The 22,118-nt window shown below is 38.6% G+C and overlaps 2 protein-coding genes across 3 annotated transcripts; one reads left to right on the top strand and one right to left on the bottom strand.

Moving 5' to 3' along the window:
• Positions 1-7,457: 7,457 nt before the first annotated feature.
• LOC144704690 (GTP-binding protein-like protein) lies at positions 7,458-13,053 on the bottom strand. Of its 2 annotated transcripts, XM_078577197.1 has the most exons (11): positions 12,887-13,053; positions 12,581-12,634; positions 11,836-12,009; positions 10,230-10,301; positions 9,825-9,884; positions 9,528-9,637; positions 8,658-8,957; positions 8,404-8,595; positions 8,261-8,312; positions 8,084-8,171; positions 7,458-7,884 (listed from the first exon to the last, which is right to left on the bottom strand). In XM_078577197.1, exons 1-10 carry the CDS (start codon positions 12,926-12,928, stop codon positions 8,121-8,123), a joined length of 1,107 nt encoding a protein of 368 aa, XP_078433323.1. In that variant the 5' UTR covers positions 12,929-13,053; the 3' UTR covers positions 7,458-7,884; positions 8,084-8,120. The 2 variants fall into 2 exon arrangements, with proteins under 2 accessions (XP_078433323.1, XP_078433322.1); XM_078577196.1 differs by lacking the exon at positions 7,458-7,884 and having other exon boundaries at positions 7,919-8,171.
• A 2,872-nt stretch (positions 13,054-15,925) lies between these two features.
• On the top strand, positions 15,926-16,469 carry LOC144704938 (18.1 kDa class I heat shock protein-like). The gene is made up of 2 exons (XM_078577525.1): positions 15,926-16,130; positions 16,195-16,469. The coding sequence occupies exons 1-2, from the start codon at positions 15,926-15,928 to the stop codon at positions 16,467-16,469; spliced, it is 480 nt and encodes a 159-aa protein (XP_078433651.1).
• Positions 16,470-22,118: the final 5,649 nt, after the last annotated feature.

Raw genomic sequence — 22,118 nt, 5'->3', positions numbered from 1 at the left:
ATGGATAAAACCGACCACAGAATTCCACGCGAACGAATTATGAACTTAAAACTGATGAAAAACTGGTGGTGCAGTCCCGTTCCTCGTCGAGGGCGGGAGTACTGTCTTCAACCACCGCGACGATGCCAAAGCACCAAATTCAATACTCGAATTCACGTCACGAGAGAAACTCACGATAGAGAGAATTTTAGGGAATTCCAAATCAAATCAAATCTGATGGCGGTGGAGGATTCTCACGGAACAATGGACGAAGAACACATCGACACCAAAGAGTTCAAGCGTACATCGGCACTGTAGTGCGTGAAGAGGTTACGGGAAATTCTGATCGTGACGAGACTGGACGATTCCGAGCATTGAATGGCCCACTGAACGAGAAGGTCTGGGCGTTTTGGGCATTGTACGGCCTTGGCAGAAAGCGAGACGGACGAGCGGGCATGGACAGGGCAGGCTGCGCGGGCACCAGTGCAGATGGCGTGCCTTGGGTGGCACAAGGATGACGTCAGCCTTGGGCAGCCTTGGGCAGTAGCCTTGGGCGGCCTAGGGCTGGCTGTCCTGGGCGGCCTGGGGTAGCGGCCTTGGGCGGCCTTGGGCGGTAGCCTTGGGCGGCCTTGGGCAGCAGCCCTGGGTGGCCTAGGGTGGCGGCCTTGGGTGGCCTAGGGCTGTCTGCCCTGGGCGGCTTGGGGTAGCTACCTTGGGCGGCCTAGGGCGGCGGCCCTGGGCGGCGGCCTTGGGTGGGCTGCCCTGGGCGGCGGCCTTGGGCGGGCTGCCCTGGGCGGCCTGGGCGGCGGTTCTTGGGCGGCTTGGGGCGGCGGCCTTGGGCGGCCTGGGGCAGCCGGCCCTGGGCGGCCTAGGGTGGGCTACCCTGAGCGGCCTGGGCGGCGGCCTTGGGCGGCCTAGGGTGGCGGCCTTGGGTGGCCTGGGGTGGCTGCCTTGGGTGGCCAAGGGCGATGGAAGAGAGGGGGAGGGAGAAGAGAGACAAGAGGGAATGAGAGAAAGAGAGGGATGGAGAGGGGGAAAGAGGATGGGAAGGAAGATGGTTGGCGACGAGAGGCGGCGGTGGTGGCGGCGGCAGCGGCGGCAACGGCGGTAGGGTTGGAGAAGGGATAGGGGAGGCTGTGCAGTCCTCCAAGAAGAGTTAAAAACAAACTCAATTCTTGAATAATGACTGCCTAACTGTTTCTTGAAACAATGGCCTATACATATAGGCCTTGGAGGAAAGAGAAAATACAGCTTAAAGAAATAAAAATAAAATAAAGATGAGCGACGTGACGAGCAACGTAGTTTCGCATCACGTCAGGGGGCAGTTCTGAATCTGCCTTTGGCGACATGTCAGGACGTGTGAGGGGGCGTGCGTGGGTGGAGACGTGCCTGATGTCGGCGTGTTGACTTGATTTGGTGATGATGGTGGCAAGTCTTCAGCAGTCGTGCTGGCTTCGGACGATGGTGGTGACACGTCCGGTGTCGATGCGTGGACGTCGTCACCACCAAAAATTATGACTGGAATCAAAGTTCAAACACACATTTTCATGTCAATCATTGAAGATTTTTATAAACTTTGAGATACTTATCAAATGTGAATTGAAATGCATTTCAATAGCAGATTTTAACATAAAACCTTCAGGAAATCTGAGAATTCTACCACCATGCCGATGATCCATGACAGGTAGCTCCATGATATCTAAAGAGAGGAAATCTGGGCGGCTACCTCTCTTTGCCTGGGAGGTGAATAATGAATGGTGTAGAATTATTTGGCTTCCAAACATGATATCTAAAGATCTAGGATTTTCAGGCCAAAATTTTGAAGGTAGCTCCATCATTCTCTCCTCTAATAATCTATGTTTTTGGGATATATAAAGAGACATGAAATTAAAATTCATTTATTTTATAATCAACAACACTATCCACATTTGTCGCTCTTCTCCGCCGCTTGATGTCACATATGCTGCCATTTTTCCCACATTCTGCTAAAAATCCAAACGTTATTCAATAATGCTTGTAAAATTTTGGAATTTTATTTTATGAAATTACTTATTAATCTAATTAAAATATTTTAGTTGGCACTTTGGTCGCAGCAGCCATGTGAAGTGCGCATGAACTGAGTGGAGTACAGAGAGGTTAAATAAAACTAAAATATAAATAAATTAAAATTTTCACTTTTTCAATACCTTTTCTATGTAGATTCAACGCCTCTTTCTGTGCTAAAAAATTAATTTATAAATACTTTTTCATAAACAGATACCTTAATGCCACATTTAACCCTGATTTCTAGTTTATTGTAGCTTAGATTCAAATATAATTCCATGAAGGTGATTGTGTGATAAATATTAGATCTTACACCTGTAGTGTAAAATAATATAGCTCAATTAAGATGATGTGTCCATGTCATTGTCCCAGGTAATGGAACTATCCGAGAAAGAGTTCTACATAATTTTCTAGAGACATTAGAACTACGTTTGATGACACATTCTTGTAAGTTGAACATATCCTAAGCCATTCTTCCAATATCATGTAGGTTAGAGAATATTTATACTCTGTAACCCGATGACAAAAAAAGGCTCAGTGAAGAATGGATGAAATCCCCTCTACCTTCTAGGGCACTTTTTGTAGCTTGACACCTCATGGCTTGACTGTAGTTAATTAATTGGGTTAAGTCGATAAAGAGTTACTTTTTTCTAGATCAATTAAGTATATTGCTTCATAATTTTAGAGGGTCACATGCATAAGGTTTACTGAGATCAAAGGATATACTTAAGTTACATGGTTTTATGAGAACCCCCATTTAAAAGAAACAAGATAAATATCCAAACTAAGTTCACCTTCCAAGCCTTTCCTTGGATGCACCACCTCCATCTCTTCTTGGGTGTCCATGCATCTCTTATTGGGTTCTCTCCCTTCCCAATATGATTAAAATCTTGAGAAGATCCCTTCTCATATTGAAGGCAGTTCCTTTAGAGTAAGAAACAAGAATATTTGACATGTTAACTACCACATCTAGAAGTCTCATATTTTTACCACTGGTGATAACTCATTCACGTAATCATAAAGATATTATATTCGCTTACATGCAAGTTGATTTTATCACTGACATTCTCATTTGTATTCTAAAGGTATGTTATGTGAGTGGTCTTCATATTGTCAATCATTGCCCTGAAATCCAATAGGTTCTCAACCTGTAGAATATTTATAACACAACCATTCTTAAATTAATTTCATGGATTTTAAACATTTATTTTCATTAAATATACTATATCCATATTAACAAGCTTAGAATTATCAAATATTTTTTTGGAGTGGTATTTTGACTTTTCTATGTTTTTAGGTTTTTATGGAATTTTTCAGCGTACTATTTGTAAATGAAATAATTATATCGTCATAATATTATTTTTTGAAATTTTTTGACATAAAATTCATAGAGATATAATTTTTGAAATCATAATACAATTTGAAATTAATATTTATTTGTCTTTGGATGGATTTTTCTTCTAGTAATCTCCATCCTCCACATGATGCCATTCAATTTATTCAAATGACCACTAAACATTAATTTATTACAATGATTAGCTACAATAGCAATTGTGAAATTGTGTTATGGAATTGAAAATCACAATGTCGTAATGGTCCAATCACGGCTTAACTTTTTTTAATGAGTGACATTTGTCGGAGGAAAAAATGACTGACTTCATTTGTAACAAATATGATGGGAACATCAGATAGGTGTTAGCATTAAAAAATATGGAGATTAAATTTGACATAAATGGAATAAGGAATGGGGCATGTTTCAACACAGAAAAATATATAAATCAAAATATCATTAAGTAATGAGAATAGGCTGAAAATGCATTGACATGTGGCCTTGCATCATTGGCCTTGAATAAAAAAATGCTCTGACATGGCCGTGGAGCCATATCATTCATTAAATGTCATTTAAAACATGTTATTTTTATTTCATCACAGGATATGTTACACTGCAAGAATGATGGATCACGGAATATTCGGGAGAACATATCAATTATGAAAAAATTAAGAATCTGTGAATCTGTCATATTGGTAGTTAAAAGCCAAAAATATGGATTAAATGTTTGGCAAATCTGAGTATGCCACTAACATGCTGGCAATAAAACATGTGGATTGATGCAAATGATCCAAGTTCAGAATGTGATATCTCACTCTAGAAGGAATTTCAGAAAAAAAACATGAAGCTTTACACTATATCTTTCTCTTATCTTCATTCATACACTATATCTTTCTCTTATCGGCAACCCCTATCGATGTAACACATCATACTGAATTTTTTCCTGCACTTGTAAACTGAATGAAAGAAAGTGAGTTTGAGATCCATCAAGTTACTTGGTGAAAATCATTGATTGAAGAAAGAAAAATGAGTAAAAGGGCTCTTGCGAAGTGTCAAATCACGTTGATCCTAACAAAATATAAGAATTTATGGGGAGTTCCTTGCACTTACATTATTGTCTTTTTCTTATCCATATCCATTTATCCAAATCTAATTTATCCATCATCATCATCCAAAATGGCCCATTATTACACAAATAAATATTTTTATACATATATATATATATATCCCTACTTATTATCCTTCTCATCCCTTCATATTTATGTAATTTATTCATCACATATCTACCATCTCAATATTACCCATATTTTCACATATATTATGTCAATTACCTCCTCACCTAACCATACTTCTGAGTTTCTCACCTTTCAAATTGTATTATCATTCCCTAATCACCATTTAAAAGTCATTTGTTCCCTAATCATCATTCCTTATGGAGATGACCCGTTCTCCTCACTGTCTTGTCATATTTTTAAGAGTCAATGTCTTATATAAATCTTATATATTAAATCAATTATCAATGATGAATTAAATACCCAAATTTGAGTTATCACCTATGCATGTCAGATATTCTCCTGTTCGTCTTGATCAGCACTGTCCTAGATAAATTTGGTATCTTCTCAACATTATAAGGTACATGACCTGGGGAGGTCGTGAAAGGAGATATGCGAGAAGAAGAATTGGCCCCCTAAGGATACAGTTGCATAGATCCCTCTACCCAATGATCTATTGTCCTTTATACCAAATGGAGTTTTTCACAAAATCCTCGTGCATAAAGTATATTTTTTGAAACATAATGAACCTTTTATGTGTGACCCTTACATCCCATTAATAGTCTAGTTAACAAATAATCGTCCCAATATCTCCTTATAGGCTAACCAAATAATTTTTTTATTACAACAATAATGTAATATCATATTGATTAAATTATATTGATAAGTATGGGAACATACGCATGATCTTTAAAGGCAAAAAGGAGTTAACTCATACACCATTCTTGTCAATAATTCCTATTTATGTGTCATATCACATATGTGTGACACTCCTAGAATGCATTGCATATTATCAACTACGAAAACCTAATTGGTCACCTTACTTGGGAATAATGCATTAGGAAACATTTAAAGAATTAATTTATAATATTTTCAATGGATTGGCCAATGACTTAATTGCATCATCTTACTAGAATCTATTCTTCTCATACTAAAGGTGAAAAATGTTATATTGGCCAACCTTTGTGGTTTTATAAGCTATTAAGATTTTTTAATCCCATAATTAGAGACTTGTAGGTCATAGTACAAACATAAATATATATCCATAAGATATCATTTGTCTTTTGTACTTGAAAATTAGTCACTTGATGTTAAAGGATTTATTTCTTGAACAAATCTCCATCAGCCATTCTTGCCTTAATCATTTATTCTACTTTTAACTCTCTCTCGATATTGGCTAGAATATTTGACTTCTCGCATTTGTTTATTTAGTTAATAATATAACTAGATATCCCAATAATTTATTTTAATAATACAATAAAAGAACGTGATAGATTTATCTAGAAAATATATTTTCATCATTTTTCATGATTTTTTGTATTAAATTTTTAAAAATCCTTTTAATGAACCTTGAATTTAGTCAATCTCCTTAAAATTTTTAATATGTTTATTATATTAGTTTATTGCTTTAAACATTATTATCATTTTGAATTATTTTCATTTTTATAACAAAAAATAAATTACATATTTTTCTAATTTAGTACTATTAACTAAAACCCTCTTTGTCATATTCTAGTGAATTTATTTCAATACTTCTTGAAATAATTTAATTAATTAATTTTTAGTATAAATTTATTAAGTTTCTTTTTGTTAAATTTAATGTTCTTAAAATATTAATTTTACATTAATATGTAAATTTGTTAATAAGTGTGAACCAGCCATTCTATTTCATTTACATCAAAATGTAATTTGATGGGCCCAGCCCATTTAACTGTACCAGTTGGTATTTAAACCAGCCAGTATGAGAAATCCATTAAGTCTTTTTTACCATTTGTAAACCATAGCTACACATGGAGACACGGGGAGGCTGGGGGAAGAGCTGCTTAACAAGGGCAAAATTCAACATTAATATGTATGTAAAGTTAAATTATGGCTTCTTTTTTCAGATTGTTATTTTAATTATTATGTCATTTGACTTATTTTATTTTCGAAGTTATTTATCTTTATTTTCATGTTTTTCTTTGTGCACATAATGTCATTGTAATGTGAATATCAACTATTTCTCATGTTGGTGAGATAAAGGCCCATTTAACCATAGACTGACAAAGAAATGGAGAAGGTTTTGCACATGGAGGCTGACAGACAGCTGCAATAATGAGCTCAATGCTTCCCTATCTTGAAATGTTTCGCCCAAACCTCACGTGTGTGAGGGCTGCTACCAGAAAATTCTAAACATGAAGAATTCACTCAACCAGGCAAATGATGCTACAATGAATCTCTTTTATATAGAATTCAAATTTGTCAATTGTAAGTTATAAGATGACCTGAAGGCATCTCTATCATGCAGCTGCATATCATTAAAGTTGTTGGCAGTTCTTTGTCATCCATGATGACCAGAAAATGAGCTTCGAATGGCCTAAAAACACAAAGAAGACTATAAGGGTTGACTTGGTGAACTCTTGAGTTTTTAGAAGCTTCTAGGCTCTTCTGAACTCCTTAATATTATTCTATATTCCTCTCAAACCCTTATGATGATCTAAACTTAGAAGGATAGACTCTTCTAGACCCTTCTAGTAGTTTTTGGATCACTCTAGAATTCTGGAAGGATGAGTACCTTTTGTAGAGAAGGGACTCTCCATAAGTTTCCATAGAGCACCATTTTTAAAGGAGATCACTTCCACCTACAAGAGGTTTTGCGAATCAAAGCTTAGCAATTTGGAGAGTTCAACTGAACCAGCTTCAAGAGATAAGGGGAAGGCAACAAAGTTTTCCAGAAAACTCACTTGCTGAAGACGGCTCTGAATGTGGTTCCTCACATCAGCTTGTGCCTTTTGTGACCCTGCTCTCTTTGTTTATTCTATAATAGACCTCTATACTTGGCATTTATCATCCCATTCAAGAAGGTTGTTTTTCTCCAATTTTTACTTGGGTTTCATTTGCACTATTGGTAAATACTTTAAGCTTTGTTGGATACATATTTTAGACTCCTTTGAACCAAGATCCTCAGCAGAGATGAAGGTAAGCTTCCCTTAAAGCATTGTCTACCAAGCTGCCTTATTTGGAAATCTGGAAGTACACCACTCAAACCAAGCTGGATCCTCCTAGATTTAGGTTTCATAAAACCCCTGATGAGAATATGCATAGAAGAATGAAGGCAACTACCGGGGCAATGGAGAGTATTAGTCGCCACAAGTGCAATAGTTCAACACTGTGAGTATCATCTGAGCATTCTCATCATTTGAGAGCTCATTACCTCACTCCTTCCCTCTCGTCAAAGAAAGAGAGAGAGAGGGACAGGAGATTTAGCAGGATTATATGCTCCTGTAAAAAAAAATCATTAAATACCAATTTCCAATGAGCATTGAGGTATGAGACATTGATTTAAGAAAACAAACATGATAAAACTCCCCTCACAAGAAATTTTACCCAGGAAACAGATATAATTGATGGAAAAATTAAACAAAAACATCCCTTAGCCTACCAAGTACGTTCCTTCATGTTACAGATAAGACACTCTCACCTGCCATCAAGCAGAACGTGCAGTGATAGTGAAAGGATTAAACTTTCTTTATTATTTGAACAACATCCTCGTCTTCAAGTTCGTGTTCCTGCAATATAGACAATATAAACAAAGCTTTAGTATAAGGGTTTAAGGAAGAATGATTTTAGGGATTAGGGTTTAGGGTAGTCAGAAGACCTTGCCAACTCTCTGTGGTTTATGCTTGGCACTTGAACCCCAAACGAGAGCGCTGATGAATAAAGACGAAGACAAATGGAATTATAATAAATTAAAACAAGAGCGACGGAATCCAAAAGAAGAGGGGAATGAAGAACACTTACTATTTGAATTGCTTAACCATGTCTTTGTGAATCCTGTCACAAAAGTCTTCCACACTCCTCCTCTTTGAGGATAAGATGACAGGGTCTTCATAGTCAGGGTTCATTCCCTTTGGTTTTGTGTAGATACGGACTAGATCAAGATAGTCCCATATCTTCTCTAACAGCCCATCAAGGTTCCACTCCAGATGTGCACTGCGGTGATGGCACCAATATCAGCAGGATTTTTAAAGGGTGAAAAAAAAAATTCTAATAACCTGATTGGGCAGTAATGTGGAAGTTTATCAAGGATCTCCAACTCTTCAACGGTAATCTGGTCGATCTTGTTGATGACATAAATGCATGGCATGTATTTTCTGCTGCCTTCGATCACATCTATAAGATCATCGGCCGTGGCATCGTATCTAAGGTTTATATCCGCGTTGTGAATCCTGTACTCGCTGCATATAGCCTTAACCGTTTCAAGATCAAGCTGAGTGGTCGCGACCGTGGATGTAAGATTGATGCCTCCTTTGTCTTTTTTTCTGAAAGTTAAGTTGGGAGGTTCCTTGTTCAACCTGCAAAAGAGTAAGAGGACCGGAGTGTCATCATAAACGGCTTCAAATCAAATATAAGGGGAAAATATTTCCACAAAAAAAAGAAACAGGAAAAATATAAATTAAAAACTACATTTTTTTTTTAAAATTTAGAACTGTGATCACATGCCCATGCTGTGGTCACCAATGAGAACTTCCCAGGCGGTCACCCATCCTGGTACTGCTCTCGCCCAAGCACGCTTAACTCCGAAGTTCGAATGGTATACGGTACTTTAGTGTGCTGATACCAGTGCAAATTAAAAAATACAAATTAATCTGAACCCAGATAAACATTAACAAATCAAATAAAGAAGCCTATTATTCTTGAAAGACATGAGGCCAGCAAAAAATTCAATCAAAAAATAGGGTTTCCATCAGCATAAAACATACAATGATTTTTTTTTTGAACTATATAAAAGATAAAAGATACGCACGAATCTAGACTTTTTATGAAAAATTGAGACACTACATTGAAAAAATATTGGTTCCAGGATCTTTTTCTTTCCAAAAAAAAGATATATTGGTTCCAGTAGTAAGAGTCATGTACTTTACCGTATCCCAAATCCTTCAAGCTCTTTTTCTATCAACCGCTTGTGGGTTATAGGTTTAATCGCATCAAGAACAATCAAAATTAAATTGCATGTTCTTGCAGTGCTGATCACCTGAAAGTCAAGGACACGTAGATCACATTACAAAGAAAAAAATAGTCTAATAGCATCTTACAGTAGAACCAGGAGGAATAGAAAAAAGGCCTGAGCTTAGGATATGAAAAAGAAAAAAATTCAAGCGTCATGCAATGATCTGATATAGCAAGGAAATAACATTTTAGACCCGGTAAAAGAGCATTACCTGTCTACCTCTTCCCTTTCCGTCTTTTGCACCCTCAATAATACCAGGTAGATCAAGTAACTGAGAGAAATTAAAGATGTCATTAGTGAACAGTACAACACAAAAAAGTCTGTCAAATCTTAACACTATGGAGATTTACATGAGCACAACAGAGGTAAAAGATTCTTGCAGAAAAGAAATATGCCAGAGGTTTGTCAGTACCATTGAAACACTGACGATAAAAAATAGATGACACGTAAGAAGTAGGTGAAATATCCCCGAAAGAAATCTACGAAAGTATTTTGCAATTAACAGTGTCCAGTTTGCCGAGTTTACTGACCAAAGAAGTCATTCAAAAGATAATATATTCGATGATGATTCATATAAGATAAAAGCGTGCAAGAAATACTAGGAGAAAAAAGATACCTGAAGCTTAGCACCTTTATACATAATAACACCTGGGATGCATGTTAATGTGGTGAACTCATAAGACGCAACCTGAAATATTAAATTGAAATATCGTTCAGAGATAACAAATAATCTGATTCAGCTGTGAGATGATATAATCGAGGTAATGACTTCACCGGAGAATGAACACGAAAAACAATTGAAGATAAGAAAGTTATGGACAGAGCAAGCAAAAGAGACTATAAGAAAAAACATCACAAGCGGGAACCCATCGAACAGAGCCTTTTTATTAAAAAAAATATTAATACACCACTTTCTAACAGGTAATTCAAAACATTTTTGATACATAAAGACTAAAATATCCTATTCATTTACTTCAGGCTTTAATTAAACGCCACTGAAGTTTATTCATTCTAAAGAAGGTATGCAACTGAACCAGAAATTCCCAGTAATTAGCCCGGACGTATGACGCTCAGCATGAATCTCCAACGAAGTTTAAAATTTAGTGGGATTAAGATATTAAACTTTACATTTGAATAATTTAGGCACATTTTCATTCAAAAAAATAATAATAATTTAGGCACATAAACCGCCAATGAGAAAATTAGCATTCCAGAATTTTTGACAGACTAAAATTTACTTCTTCTCTTCCAATGAAACTCTCATTTTTCAACAAATCTACGGATGGAGCTCCAAAAATTGTAAAAATGAGGGGAGAAATAAATCAGTGTTTGTATGCATCACAATCAAACTTTTTCTTCATATTCTGGGAAGAAGTTTAAAGTACTCTGAAATGTAAATAGTGCGACTTTAGGGAATGCAATCGATACTGCTTGAAAAATTCTGATCGACTGTCATTTTTTTCCTCCAAGAAGGGTATACAAATTAATGGCAATGAAATTTCATAAAGACACTAGAATATTTTGCCTCCCTCGTTCAGGATGAGGCAAACAAAGAGACCTGTGAATACGTAATGAATAACTCAATTATAGTTGAGTTTTAACACATAATTGGATCATTAGCCTGTTCCTTCTATGTCATTTTTCTTTTATGTCATGTTTATGTTATTTTAGTAGGCCCCAAATTATAAGGCCCTACTTCACCCTTTTTTATTCTATGTTCCCTTGTGTCAGTGGGCTATAAATGTGGCCCAAGTGACTTGCCTTTTCTCATATATGAGAATAAGTGACCCAAGTAGAGTGGGCCTAGGCACACTTAGGAGTAAGCTGGTACAGAAAGCAACTAATCAATTGTTTTTTGAAATATGTAACTTCTCAATATTTTAAGTGTGGTTATCTTTATTTTGGGAACCTAACTGAGCTTACAGGCCTGAAGGCGCTGGAGATAGATCTCTTCTGGCCAAGAGGTATGTCTTGACAGGGATATACTATGCGAAAATAAGACTGCCTAATTTAAAACACAAGATAGCAAAATTTATAGCTATAATGTTATAACATTTATACCTGAAGACTCTAAATTGATGCCGCACATGAAATGGAAATCAAATTTATGATGCCAGGTAAAAAACAAATCTGACAAAAACGAGAAATATCTACAAGAAATAGACGAAAAATGAGACAAAGAGGTGGACTTCATCTTAATATTTCTCTTTGACCCGACGTACCTCTGAAAAAGTCCCAGTCAACTTATTAAGTAGAGTTGATTTTCCAACAGACGGAAACCCAACTAAGCCAACTCGTGCATCTCCACTCTTTGTGACATCAAAGCCCTCACCAGCTCCCCCACCTCCTTTCCCCGATGGTTCTAAAAGGTCCCTCCTTAATTTGGCAAGTTTAGCCTTATTGAAAGAAAAAGGACATTAAGTTGATCAGAAACAGATATTTCTACTTTCAGAAGCGTCTGCTTGTAAGCAAAAACCATTTACAGATATCTCTTTTATAGAATTTTCAAGTAAAATAAATGTTAAAGAACAAAAAATTTCCATCCAGGCATAGATATATAACATCAGAACGTTGGCCGTCTTCTCTGTGAACCAAGAAGCTCTTCCAGTTCTCGCCTTTCTACAACAGATCACATCAACACTACCGGTAATTATTTTCTTTTGAAAAAATACAACCAGTAATTATCAACGCGGAACGAGCAAATTCTATCACAAGCACTTCTTGACAGGTGCACTGCAACTTTTCCAGCTCGAAAAAGTTTGCTTTGAATTCAATCTCAAAAAAATTCCACATAAGCTGGTGAAAAAATTTAAGGGAACAATCTGCTTAGTTCCAAAGATCAAAGAAGCTCACGTACGGTTACTTTTTTCGCAAACACAAGTGAGGACTTTAAGATTGAGTTTCTTTTCAGCTGAGACATAATTTTTATTTCATCTCATATCGAAGTAAAAGTAAAACCCAGATTACCTTAAGCAGGCCAAGGTGATGGGCAGTGGCCTTATTTTTCTGTGTCCTCGCCATCTGAAACCAGACCAATAATTAAACTCAGAGCAATCCACACAGAAAAAAAAACTTATTCATTAAAATCCCCTATTCTAAATGGAACTCAAACAGCGAAGCCGACACTGAAAAATCTACCACAGAACATAGAGAAGCGCATCGCAGAGTCCCCAAATGAAAACTCCCCAGTCCAAATTAGACAACAGAACAATCCAAGAGTACAAAAACACACAAATACGGTCTACACGTAGGGTTTCTTCCTTCTTCGTTTACCTCATCTTCGATATCTTTGATCTTCTGCATTACAGTCGCCATTTCCGCTTCCCCTGAACTGCTCCACACCAAATTCTATATCCCACTCCACAGCCCCGACGGGCGATTTCTCGATCGCCTCGGAGTCGCGTTCTTCGGGGTTTTAGCCCACTCAAGCTAAGAACGTCGTGGGCTGGGCTTCCCTTTCATTTATATACCCCCCATCGGCCCAGCCTACACTGGCCCAAATTCTTCCTAATTTACACTTATAGATCCGGGACGCGGACGGGACGGTTTTTCGTCCCCGGACGAAAAAATCGTCCGTCTAGGGGCAAAGACGAATTCTGAGACGAAAATTCGTCTGAGGACCACCGGACGGGACGGTTTTCGTCTGTGTGGACGAAAAAATCGTCCGTCCGAAGGTCTCTGGACGACAGACGGACGAATTTGGACGGGAAACCGCCGGATTCACATACGACGGTTGAGATGTTGCCATGTGGCCTCCCGAGTACAATGTATAATATATTCTAATAAATTAAATATATATAACGTATTTTTTCGTCCGTGACAAATTTTGGGACGAAAATTCATCCCAGGAGGACTGGACGGGAAGAAAAATCGTCACGGGATTATTGGACGGGACGGTTTTTTTGTCCGCGGACGAAAAACCGTCCCGTCCTTCGTCCCTACGCTAACATGGGACATAGGACGGGATGAATTTTGTCCCGTTCCGTCCGCGTCCCTGCACTATATTTACACTTGTACTCTCACCTGGTTCACCATGGCAAAATTTTCTCATAGAGTGGGCCTTGTTCACAAATTTTCAGAGATTTAAGGCATTACTTTTGTATCGGGACAGCTGAGTTGCTGAGTAGGGAAAGTCAAACGTCATCCGTCATGTCATTTGTCACGGTGATGGAGGTATAATGTGGGGACGCGAACGAAATTCGGGACTGACATTCGTCCGGGGACCACCCGACAGGACGGGTTTTTTTCCCGTAGGACAAAAAGACCGTCCGTCCGGAGGTCTTGTCTGATGGACGGATGAATCTGGATGAAAGACCATCGGATTCACATCTGACAGTTGAGATATATCCATGTGGCCTCGCTATGACAATTAGCATCAAAGTCCCCGTATTTTTTACGCGCAGGCAAACTGACGCCGCTCAGCAATAATTGTACATAGGTCCTTTTGTATACTCTCTCCTCCATATTTTCCTTAAAAAAATTAGAAAAATCTATATTAGTATATTAAAAATATAAAATGGGTTTTTTTTCGTCTGGGACAATGGACGAGACGGTTTTTTCCCAGATGGGACGAATGTTTGTCCCGGGAGGACTGGACGGGATGGTTTTCATACCGTCGGACAAAAAATTCATCCCGTCCTTCGTCCCTGCACTGAATCCGAACATCGGATGGGACAAAATTCGTCCCGTCCATTGTCCACGTCCGGGTCGATCCAGAACTAAAGATGGAAGCATGATGAGTGAGTGATGATGACAGATGACATTTTTAAAGGGCACAATATGGGGGATGATGTGATGAAATTCTAGTGACAGATGACATGAATGTGTCGGAGAGTCTCTGATGGGCAACGTGATGGGGTGACCATCATGGATGACGGTGGTGATGGATTTAAAGTTTGAAAGATGGGATAGTGAGAACAGGGAAAGAGAAAGACCGATAGAGGCAGAGAGAGAGAGAGAGAGTAACCAATATAGAGAGAGGGAGACATTGATATAGAGAGAGCAACCAAGAGAGATCGACCGAGAGACTCAAAAAAAAAATCTTCCTATAACCTTATGTCACGTGTGACAGGGACACCGTCGGATTATGGGACAAGGACGGGACATCAGAGCCCATGATGTGGGATGTGAATAGTTTTTCATAAAACCTAGGGACCTATGACAAGACCAGAGATGTTTATAAGTCATGGTTCCGCCTGTCACCATCGCCGTCCTTCCCTTCATGTTCCCGACGTCCTGGATGGGACATGTTATTCCCTTTTGGAGAAGATTATGGAGGGATGATGAATGACAGTTATAGACAGATAGGATGGGACTGAATGGCCATCCGTTCAGTTGTCTATTTAAATGCTTTGATGTCATCTATACCATTGTCTATCCACAATTCATCTTTGTTTCCATTCACTCGTTCGTCTGTTATAAAGAAGGGAACATAAGAGAGAACTTCATTCAGAATTTCGACATAGGCCCTCATCTGCCCTTGTGCTTGTGCCACCTTCGTCTCAGGTATCCACCGGACCACCTCTCTCTACCTCTATCTCCATCTCTCTCTCTCTCTCTATCAGACACCAAATCTCTCTTCCTCTCCCAACTCTCCCTCTCTTTCACTCGCTCACTAAACTCTCTCCCCCTCCCAATTCTCTCTCTCATTAAATCTCTTTCTACCTCTCTCTCCATTGATCTATATATCTCTCTCTCTCTATATATCTCTCTTTCTCTATATATCTCTCTTTCTCTATATATCTCTCTTTCTCCCAACTTTCTCTCTCTCTCTCACTAGCTCATTTAATCACTCTCCCCATCTCTCCCAGTTCTTTCTCAAACTCGCTAAATCTCTCTCTCTCGGCATCTGTGTTAGCATTCTACTCCGGTGCTCTAAATTTTAAAAAATGTTTTAATTTTTCCGATATTATTCCGTTCTTCTTTCGTCACCCTTCATTTACGTCGTCCGTCTTCCCTTTTCCGTTGTCAATCACCGTCATCTGAAACGGATGACGGATGCCTACCGAGGGAAACGACGTCGTATAGTCGCCGTTGCGACAGGGTTGAGACGATCCGTCATCTGTTTACAGTTTTCCTTGCACAACGAACTTTTTCCTTCAATAATTGTACTCTTACACAACTCACCACGTGGCAGACACTTGTCATATCATCGCCACGTGTTAAAGCAGCGGGGCATTTCATCGCCACGTGCTTAAATCGAGAGTACGTGTCACTGTGCATGGCACCATGCGCAGCGCATAAAAAGCCCTGCCCGGTTCAATTCCGAGAAATAAAAGTCTTGTTTTTTATCTTTTATTAAAAGATAAAAAAATGGCTTCTCTGATACCCTGGGGTGGCGGCGGCGGCGGCAGGAGAAGGAGCTTAGATCCGTTCGTATCCGATGTGTGGGATCCATATGGCCGCGGCAGCGAATGGCTGACGGACACGTGGCGCGGCGGCGACGACACCATCGCCAACACCTTCGTTGACTGGCGAGAGACCGCAGACGCGCACATCTTCCGCGCCGACATTCCCGGTTGACCGCATCCTCCATCCGCGATCTGACGTCATCTGACACGTGTCATGTTCTCGTTGGGCAGGAGTGAAGAGGGAAGAGGTGAAAGTCCACGTGGAGGACGGGAACGTGCTGGAGATCAGCGGGGAGAGGAGCAAGGAGGAGGAGCGGGGGACGGCCACGTGGCACCGCGTGGAACGCCGACGTGGCAAGTTCCGGCGTCGCTTCAGGCTCCCGGAGGATGCTGACATGGATGCCGTACGGTCCACGCTGGAGCGCGGCGTGCTGACTGTGACGGTTCCCAAGCGGGCCGGAATGGAGGGCCGCCGGCCCAGCGTCCGGCCCATCGACATCTTCTAAATCAGGCACTTAATAAAATATATACATATATATGTGTGTGTGTATATCAAACATATAGTGCTCCGTAAATACAGAACTTAGTAAATAAACGGCAAAGATGTAGAAAATGCGTGGACCGCCAATGGTTTTATCATTTAAAAATATTTAGCTTGTCCCTTCTATGTTTGAAATAATGAATAATTTGATGATGGTAGTTTCACAATCGTCTGATATGCATACTGTTAGTAGCACCCTAATCGTAAGCAGCGAATGGTTTGAATTCTGGAAATTAATTTTTAATAGGTGAATAAATTATAGTATAGCGAATGGTTATGTAACTCCACGAATAATACACAATGGTCTGATACATAACATATTCATCAACCTCGTAAATTATCATAAAACATTTTAGTTAATATGTGTGGAATGAATGAATCGTGTTGGAGAGAAACTTAAAGCCATGCTACATCTTATGTAAGAGCAATTCATGTTGATTTGTGGAATTTAGGTGGAGATTGATTTTTAGCTGAGAATCACTTCTTTAGTTGACCCTTGATTATTAAAAACGAATGAGCTATTTTTTATGTGTTCATATATTCAGATGTAACTGATGTAATGATAAATAAAAATCGCCCTATTAAAAAAAAAATGTTGAAGCCCAAATATTAGTCCCTGATATACAAGTGAGTCAACTCCAACTTCAATTTTCGAAAATCAATGTACGATGTACAAGTTTAAGTGATATCTTAACTGGATAAGAAGTCGCACAATGTTATGTCTAGAAGGTTATGAGATTGGTAGATCATGTATCTGAATTAAAAGTTGGATAGTTATAAACTGAGGTGCCCTATCCTATTGTGCAATATGGAGAGAATGTCCTTTCCCAGGAATTGCAGTCTTCAACTGGTATAATGAAACTCAAAAGTAGTACTGTCAGATTTTGTTTGGTGAATAGATAATAAAATATCAATGATTTCAGGAACAGGGAAAAAAAAATTTCAGCTGGACTGGGCGTGATATTAAAATTTGTGGGGACCCTGGCATCAAAATTTTAAACTTGACCCATCACCTCTAAATTAGGTTGATTGTTTTCTTGCTATCGATGAGATGATTTATGCGGCATTTATTAGTAATAATGCATTGTGTTCCAGTATTAAAGATGTATCATGGTTCACATATTTATGGTTCAGAATTTTTAGAAAAAATATAAGATATTGATGTGGAGGATGTTGACTTTGTAATGGAGTTCCCTCACTGTTGGGCTCTGGGCATGAAAGTTGTTAGTGTATCTTTATATACATGATCCAGATGATTTCAAAATTAATAAAATTTGATGTTCTCGGCTGTGATCTATTTGAAAATCTATTTTGCCACATCCCGGTCTTTAGGTCACAACTCTATTTTAGGGGTTAAGTATGATCACTGTAACAAAATGTACTGGAAAGATAATAGTTGTGGAAATCACTTTAAGGGATCAAACAACATAGAAAAGATACTAGTACCTGATTTTTTGTATTTTGAAGAGAGGGGAAGATGTATTTAGGAAAGGGGAATGAGGTGGAGAAAAGTTGAAGTCAGGAATGATCAGAGTATCCAATAAAAGAGAGAAAGAAAGAGAGTTTTAAGTGCTACCTTTGTGAAGAATGAGATCATGAATATAGAAATTGAATGGATTAATATATATATATATATATATATATATATATTAATCCATTCAATTTCTATATTCATGATCTCATTCTTCACAAAGGTAGCACTTAAAACCTCACACTTCACACTTCACACCTCATTCAACCAGCAAAGCAGCCCTTTCGAAAGCCAGAGCTTCCACTTCTACCCAGAACCGCGCAAGAGGCGCGGAAGCGATGAATATGAGGATGAAGACGCGAGTGAGCGAGCGAGCGGCGAAGTGTTAGAAACGTTCTTCAAGAAATGATGCTGTTACAAAGCGAAGTAAACAGAACAGAAAAAATGAAGAAGGCGCGAGGGAGCAGAAGCTACGGAGCATAAGGCGCGGAAGCGGTGAAGATGAAGATGAAGACGAGCGGCGCGCGCGCGCGACGGAGCGAAGTAACGAAGTCAAAGAACGTTACGAACTCCAAGGCGAACAGGAGCGCTGAAACGTTATCCAGCGGATAAACGAAGTCAAAGAAACGATGAATGATTTATAAGAAGTGTAGAAGTAAAGATAAAGAATGTAATAACTTAAGGTTCAGCATCTTCGCTCCGTCAGTCGCGTCTGAATCTTAATATTCACCGCTTCCGCGCCTTGGGTATTTGTCTCTATCTCGCGAAACTCATACTTGAGATAGGTGGGCTGGATGCCGGCTCCTCTAGGGATCCTTCTCTTTTCATTCCCGGTATTCTTCTCCGGTCGAACCTTTGAATGCTGAACATTCGGTTCTGAAATAAATAGTTTGGATAGGGAACTTTTGTTTACAACTTTATCAAAGACTCCGTGACTTGGGAAGTCCCGAGACCAGGGTCAAGCTACAACCCTGAGATTCTTATTTGATAAGCACTGGAAGAAATCTAAAAGCAAACATTCCAGTGATTGAGCACTTGATGATGATCCAACCTGCTATCTCAATGCATGGGATTTCCTTGGGGATACAAAGATTCACATAGTCAGTAGTGAGACCTTATCCTTCGGATAACCTAGTACGACCAGACAGAATTCTTCGTGACCTGCTCCTCTCCTCTCCTCTCCTAAAGTCGCCCCTCCAGTTCTTTTTTTTTTCAGATGCTGAACCAGCTTGACTTTCGTAACCGAATGTTCTTCAAGAAAGCACTAGCTGAGCAAAGTCAGGTTGCACATTGAGAGGCCGGGTGGCCTCCCTTTTCCTTCTTCTTATTTTCTTGCTCCGTCGCACCTGCTCATAAATTCGCACGTCGCCCCCGCTCCTCGCTTGGTTATCCGAAGTAACAGAAGAACTGCAAGAAAACAATCCCAACTCATATTAAAAAAGTGCTACTTCAATTCAAGCGCTTGAAAACAACCTTGACTATAAGAAGCAAAGTACCCAACGGGAACGATCGTTTCCGGGTTTCTTTTTTCTTCATTCGCTGTGACTTCTTATGTTCAAAATAACAGAACTTTCTTATGATGAATCTGAATCTTCTTTATCCGTGACTCCGCTCCCGCTCACTCGCGCCTTCATTGACTTCTTAGCAGATTCATCTGGAAAACCTTCGGTTTAGGGTTTAGGGTTTAGGGTTTAGGGTTTAGGGTTTAGGGTTTAGGGTTTAGGGTTTAGGGTTTAGGGTTTAGGGTTTAGGGTTTAGGGTTTAGGGTTTAGGGTTTAGGGTTTAGGGTTTAGGGTTTAGGGTTTAGGGTTTAGGGTTTAGGGGTTCCTATTCTCCGATTCTGAATCTGATCTGATCCCGAACGGAGTTTATTTCGGGCTCTGTAGAGCGTTTTACGAAAGATTTTAAGGGCAAGGGCTGAGACTGTCATCACATCTTCGACATCAATCTCATAATTAGACCAATAAATATCTTGAGCTTTTTTCATCACTAAGTAGAAAAGATACATATAACCTCGCTAAACTTAGCGATGAATTCTGGAATCATAAATATCCAGACATAGTAAATTTAATGAAATTGATCAACATCGTTAGTTGGTTTTGTTCTGCAAAGGATAGAGCTATTTTCTATAGTATACCTTTTTTCACTACAAAACAGGATTATATGGCTTTCAAAAAAGAATGTATAAATGTTTATGAACGGAGTACAAAAAAGAGACGAAAAGCTACTTTAAGTATACCAACCACGATACGGGATAAGCGAAAAACACTATCAGCAACATTCGCAAACTTCATTCATCAAAAGGATGCATACATAGCCATGAAAGTAGTACAATCATTATTGAATCAACAACTTGAAATCTACACAGTACACGATAATTTTATCACAACTCCACCTTATGTAAAAGTAATACCTGATATATATATCAAGGTCTTTATTAATATGGGTCATCCACTTAAAATAATTAATCATTTTATTAATCAAAATCTCATTCTTCCAGAAAAAGGAAACAAAATAAGTAATGAGTCTATCCCATTAACATCTGATTATCTTGAAGATTTCTTTAATACCATTTCACCAGCTAAAAATAAAAAGAAATGGAATATGGTAGTATCACACTTTATTAAGTGTTACAAGAACTATGTTGATTCTGTGTGCGGTAACCAAGTGATTGATTCTGATGAACATTATAATGCTGTGAAGTGGAATCAATTTAAGAAACTTATAGAAAATAGAAGTAACAATTACAGCGTGCATTACTAAAATAAAAGATAGAAGAAGATCAATGTGGTCATGCCACCCCGGATGTAGTCTACTCTAATTCGCTTTTTAGTTGAAGATTTAGGCGAAGCGGGTTAACAAAAGTCACGATCGGTGGGTTGAAAAGCTAAATGCTGGTTCGAGTCCAGCTCGTGACAAGAACATGACTATAGAGAGGGATAAACTCATCATACTGCAGTCTGCTAGCCTTACAGCACTTCCTTAATCACTCTTATATATATATATATATATATTGTGTTGATAATCTAACTAGGGGCGTCATCGATTTGGAGATTCAAACTAGGCAGAATCATAATGATAGGTAGATGATGGAGAAACAAATGGGCCTACATTGGCTCGTATATAGCACAGGGACCTAATGGCCATAGGAGCAGATGGGTCTGAAGCACATGAAGGGCCAGGAGGTTGAATATAATATGGACAATAACATACCGAAATAACCACAAGGTGGTTGTGATTCATAGTGGCCCTTCATTATAGATAAATAAAGTTATCTTAGTGTGCAAAACGATGATCGAGCAAGGACACCAGAAAAAAGAAAAAATCTAGTGTCATAGTGGAAAAAACAAGTTCATATTCGAATTTGGGAACAAAAAACCTGGGCTATTAAATAAATTATAGTGAGAGAAGCATGGGGTCAACGACTTTTAACATGATTTAAGAGAATGGGAGTGGCATTTTAGGCATTTAAGACCCTAAATATAAAGTATTATAATATCTCTCTCCTTGCTTTGGGATCTCAACCATGGAGGTGCCTGGATGAGGGATAGGAGAAAAAAATTATTCGCTCAAGAACGTGTGAACCGTTGCAAACAAGCACAAATACGAATGTAGAAAAGGTGACACAAAAAGTGTTTGAGAACATTTCGTTGTGGAACCTTTGACGAACTGTTCGTTGACCAACAACCTTCATTCAACTCCAAAACATGAACTTCCCATCCCTAGCCTAGATGGAGGAAAAAAGATGTTGAACACAATTTTATAGTTAATTTATTCTTGAATTTTGTATTATTAGATTTTTTATACAAACAGCAGGCTTGGGAAAAAATGTTGAAACCTTAGTTTGAATCCCTTAATCAACAGAATACATAGATAGGCATGTGCGCAATAGTGGATCCTAGAAAGGTTCCAGTGGCCCGTATTGGATATAACATTGTTTCTCCTTTCTTTGGCACTAGGCTAATGCAAGCTCATTTGTGCCTCCCCCATTTACATCTCATTATGATTTTACCATAATTAAAGATCATAACATATATATTTTTTAACGGTTTGAATTATCTAAAGCCAAACGAGCGTTGTAAAAATTAACTTAATAATTTGCATAATTCTATAAAAGTTAAGAATTTGGTCGAAACTCTATGA

The sequence above is a fragment of the Wolffia australiana genome, chromosome 6 (genome assembly GCF_029677425.1).
Source record: "Wolffia australiana isolate 7733 chromosome 6, ASM2967742v1".
Classification (NCBI taxonomy): Eukaryota; Viridiplantae; Streptophyta; class Magnoliopsida; order Alismatales; family Araceae; genus Wolffia; species Wolffia australiana.
The sequence above is the reverse complement of the archived record's forward strand: the minus strand, read 5'-3'. Positions and strand labels throughout refer to the sequence as shown.

What these genes read in the sequence shown, in the direction of transcription:
- LOC144704690 (XM_078577197.1), bottom strand. Translation starts at nt 12,928, where the DNA reads ATGGCGACTGTAATGCAGAAGATCAAAGATATCGAAGATGAG. An exon ending in TCAAAGATATCGAAGATGAG is followed by an intron (nt 12,635 to 12,886) that starts GTAAACGAAGAA and finishes GTCTGGTTTCAG; the next exon opens with ATGGCGAGGACACAGAAAAA. An exon ending in CTTGAAGGATTTGGGATACG is followed by an intron (nt 8,958 to 9,527) that starts GTAAAGTACATG and finishes ACTCTTTTGCAG; the next exon opens with GTTGAACAAGGAACCTCCCA.
- LOC144704938 (XM_078577525.1), top strand. Translation starts at nt 15,926, where the DNA reads ATGGCTTCTCTGATACCCTGGGGTGGCGGCGGCGGCGGCAGGAGAAGG. An exon ending in CTTCCGCGCCGACATTCCCG is followed by an intron (nt 16,131 to 16,194) that starts GTTGACCGCATC and finishes CTCGTTGGGCAG; the next exon opens with GAGTGAAGAGGGAAGAGGTG.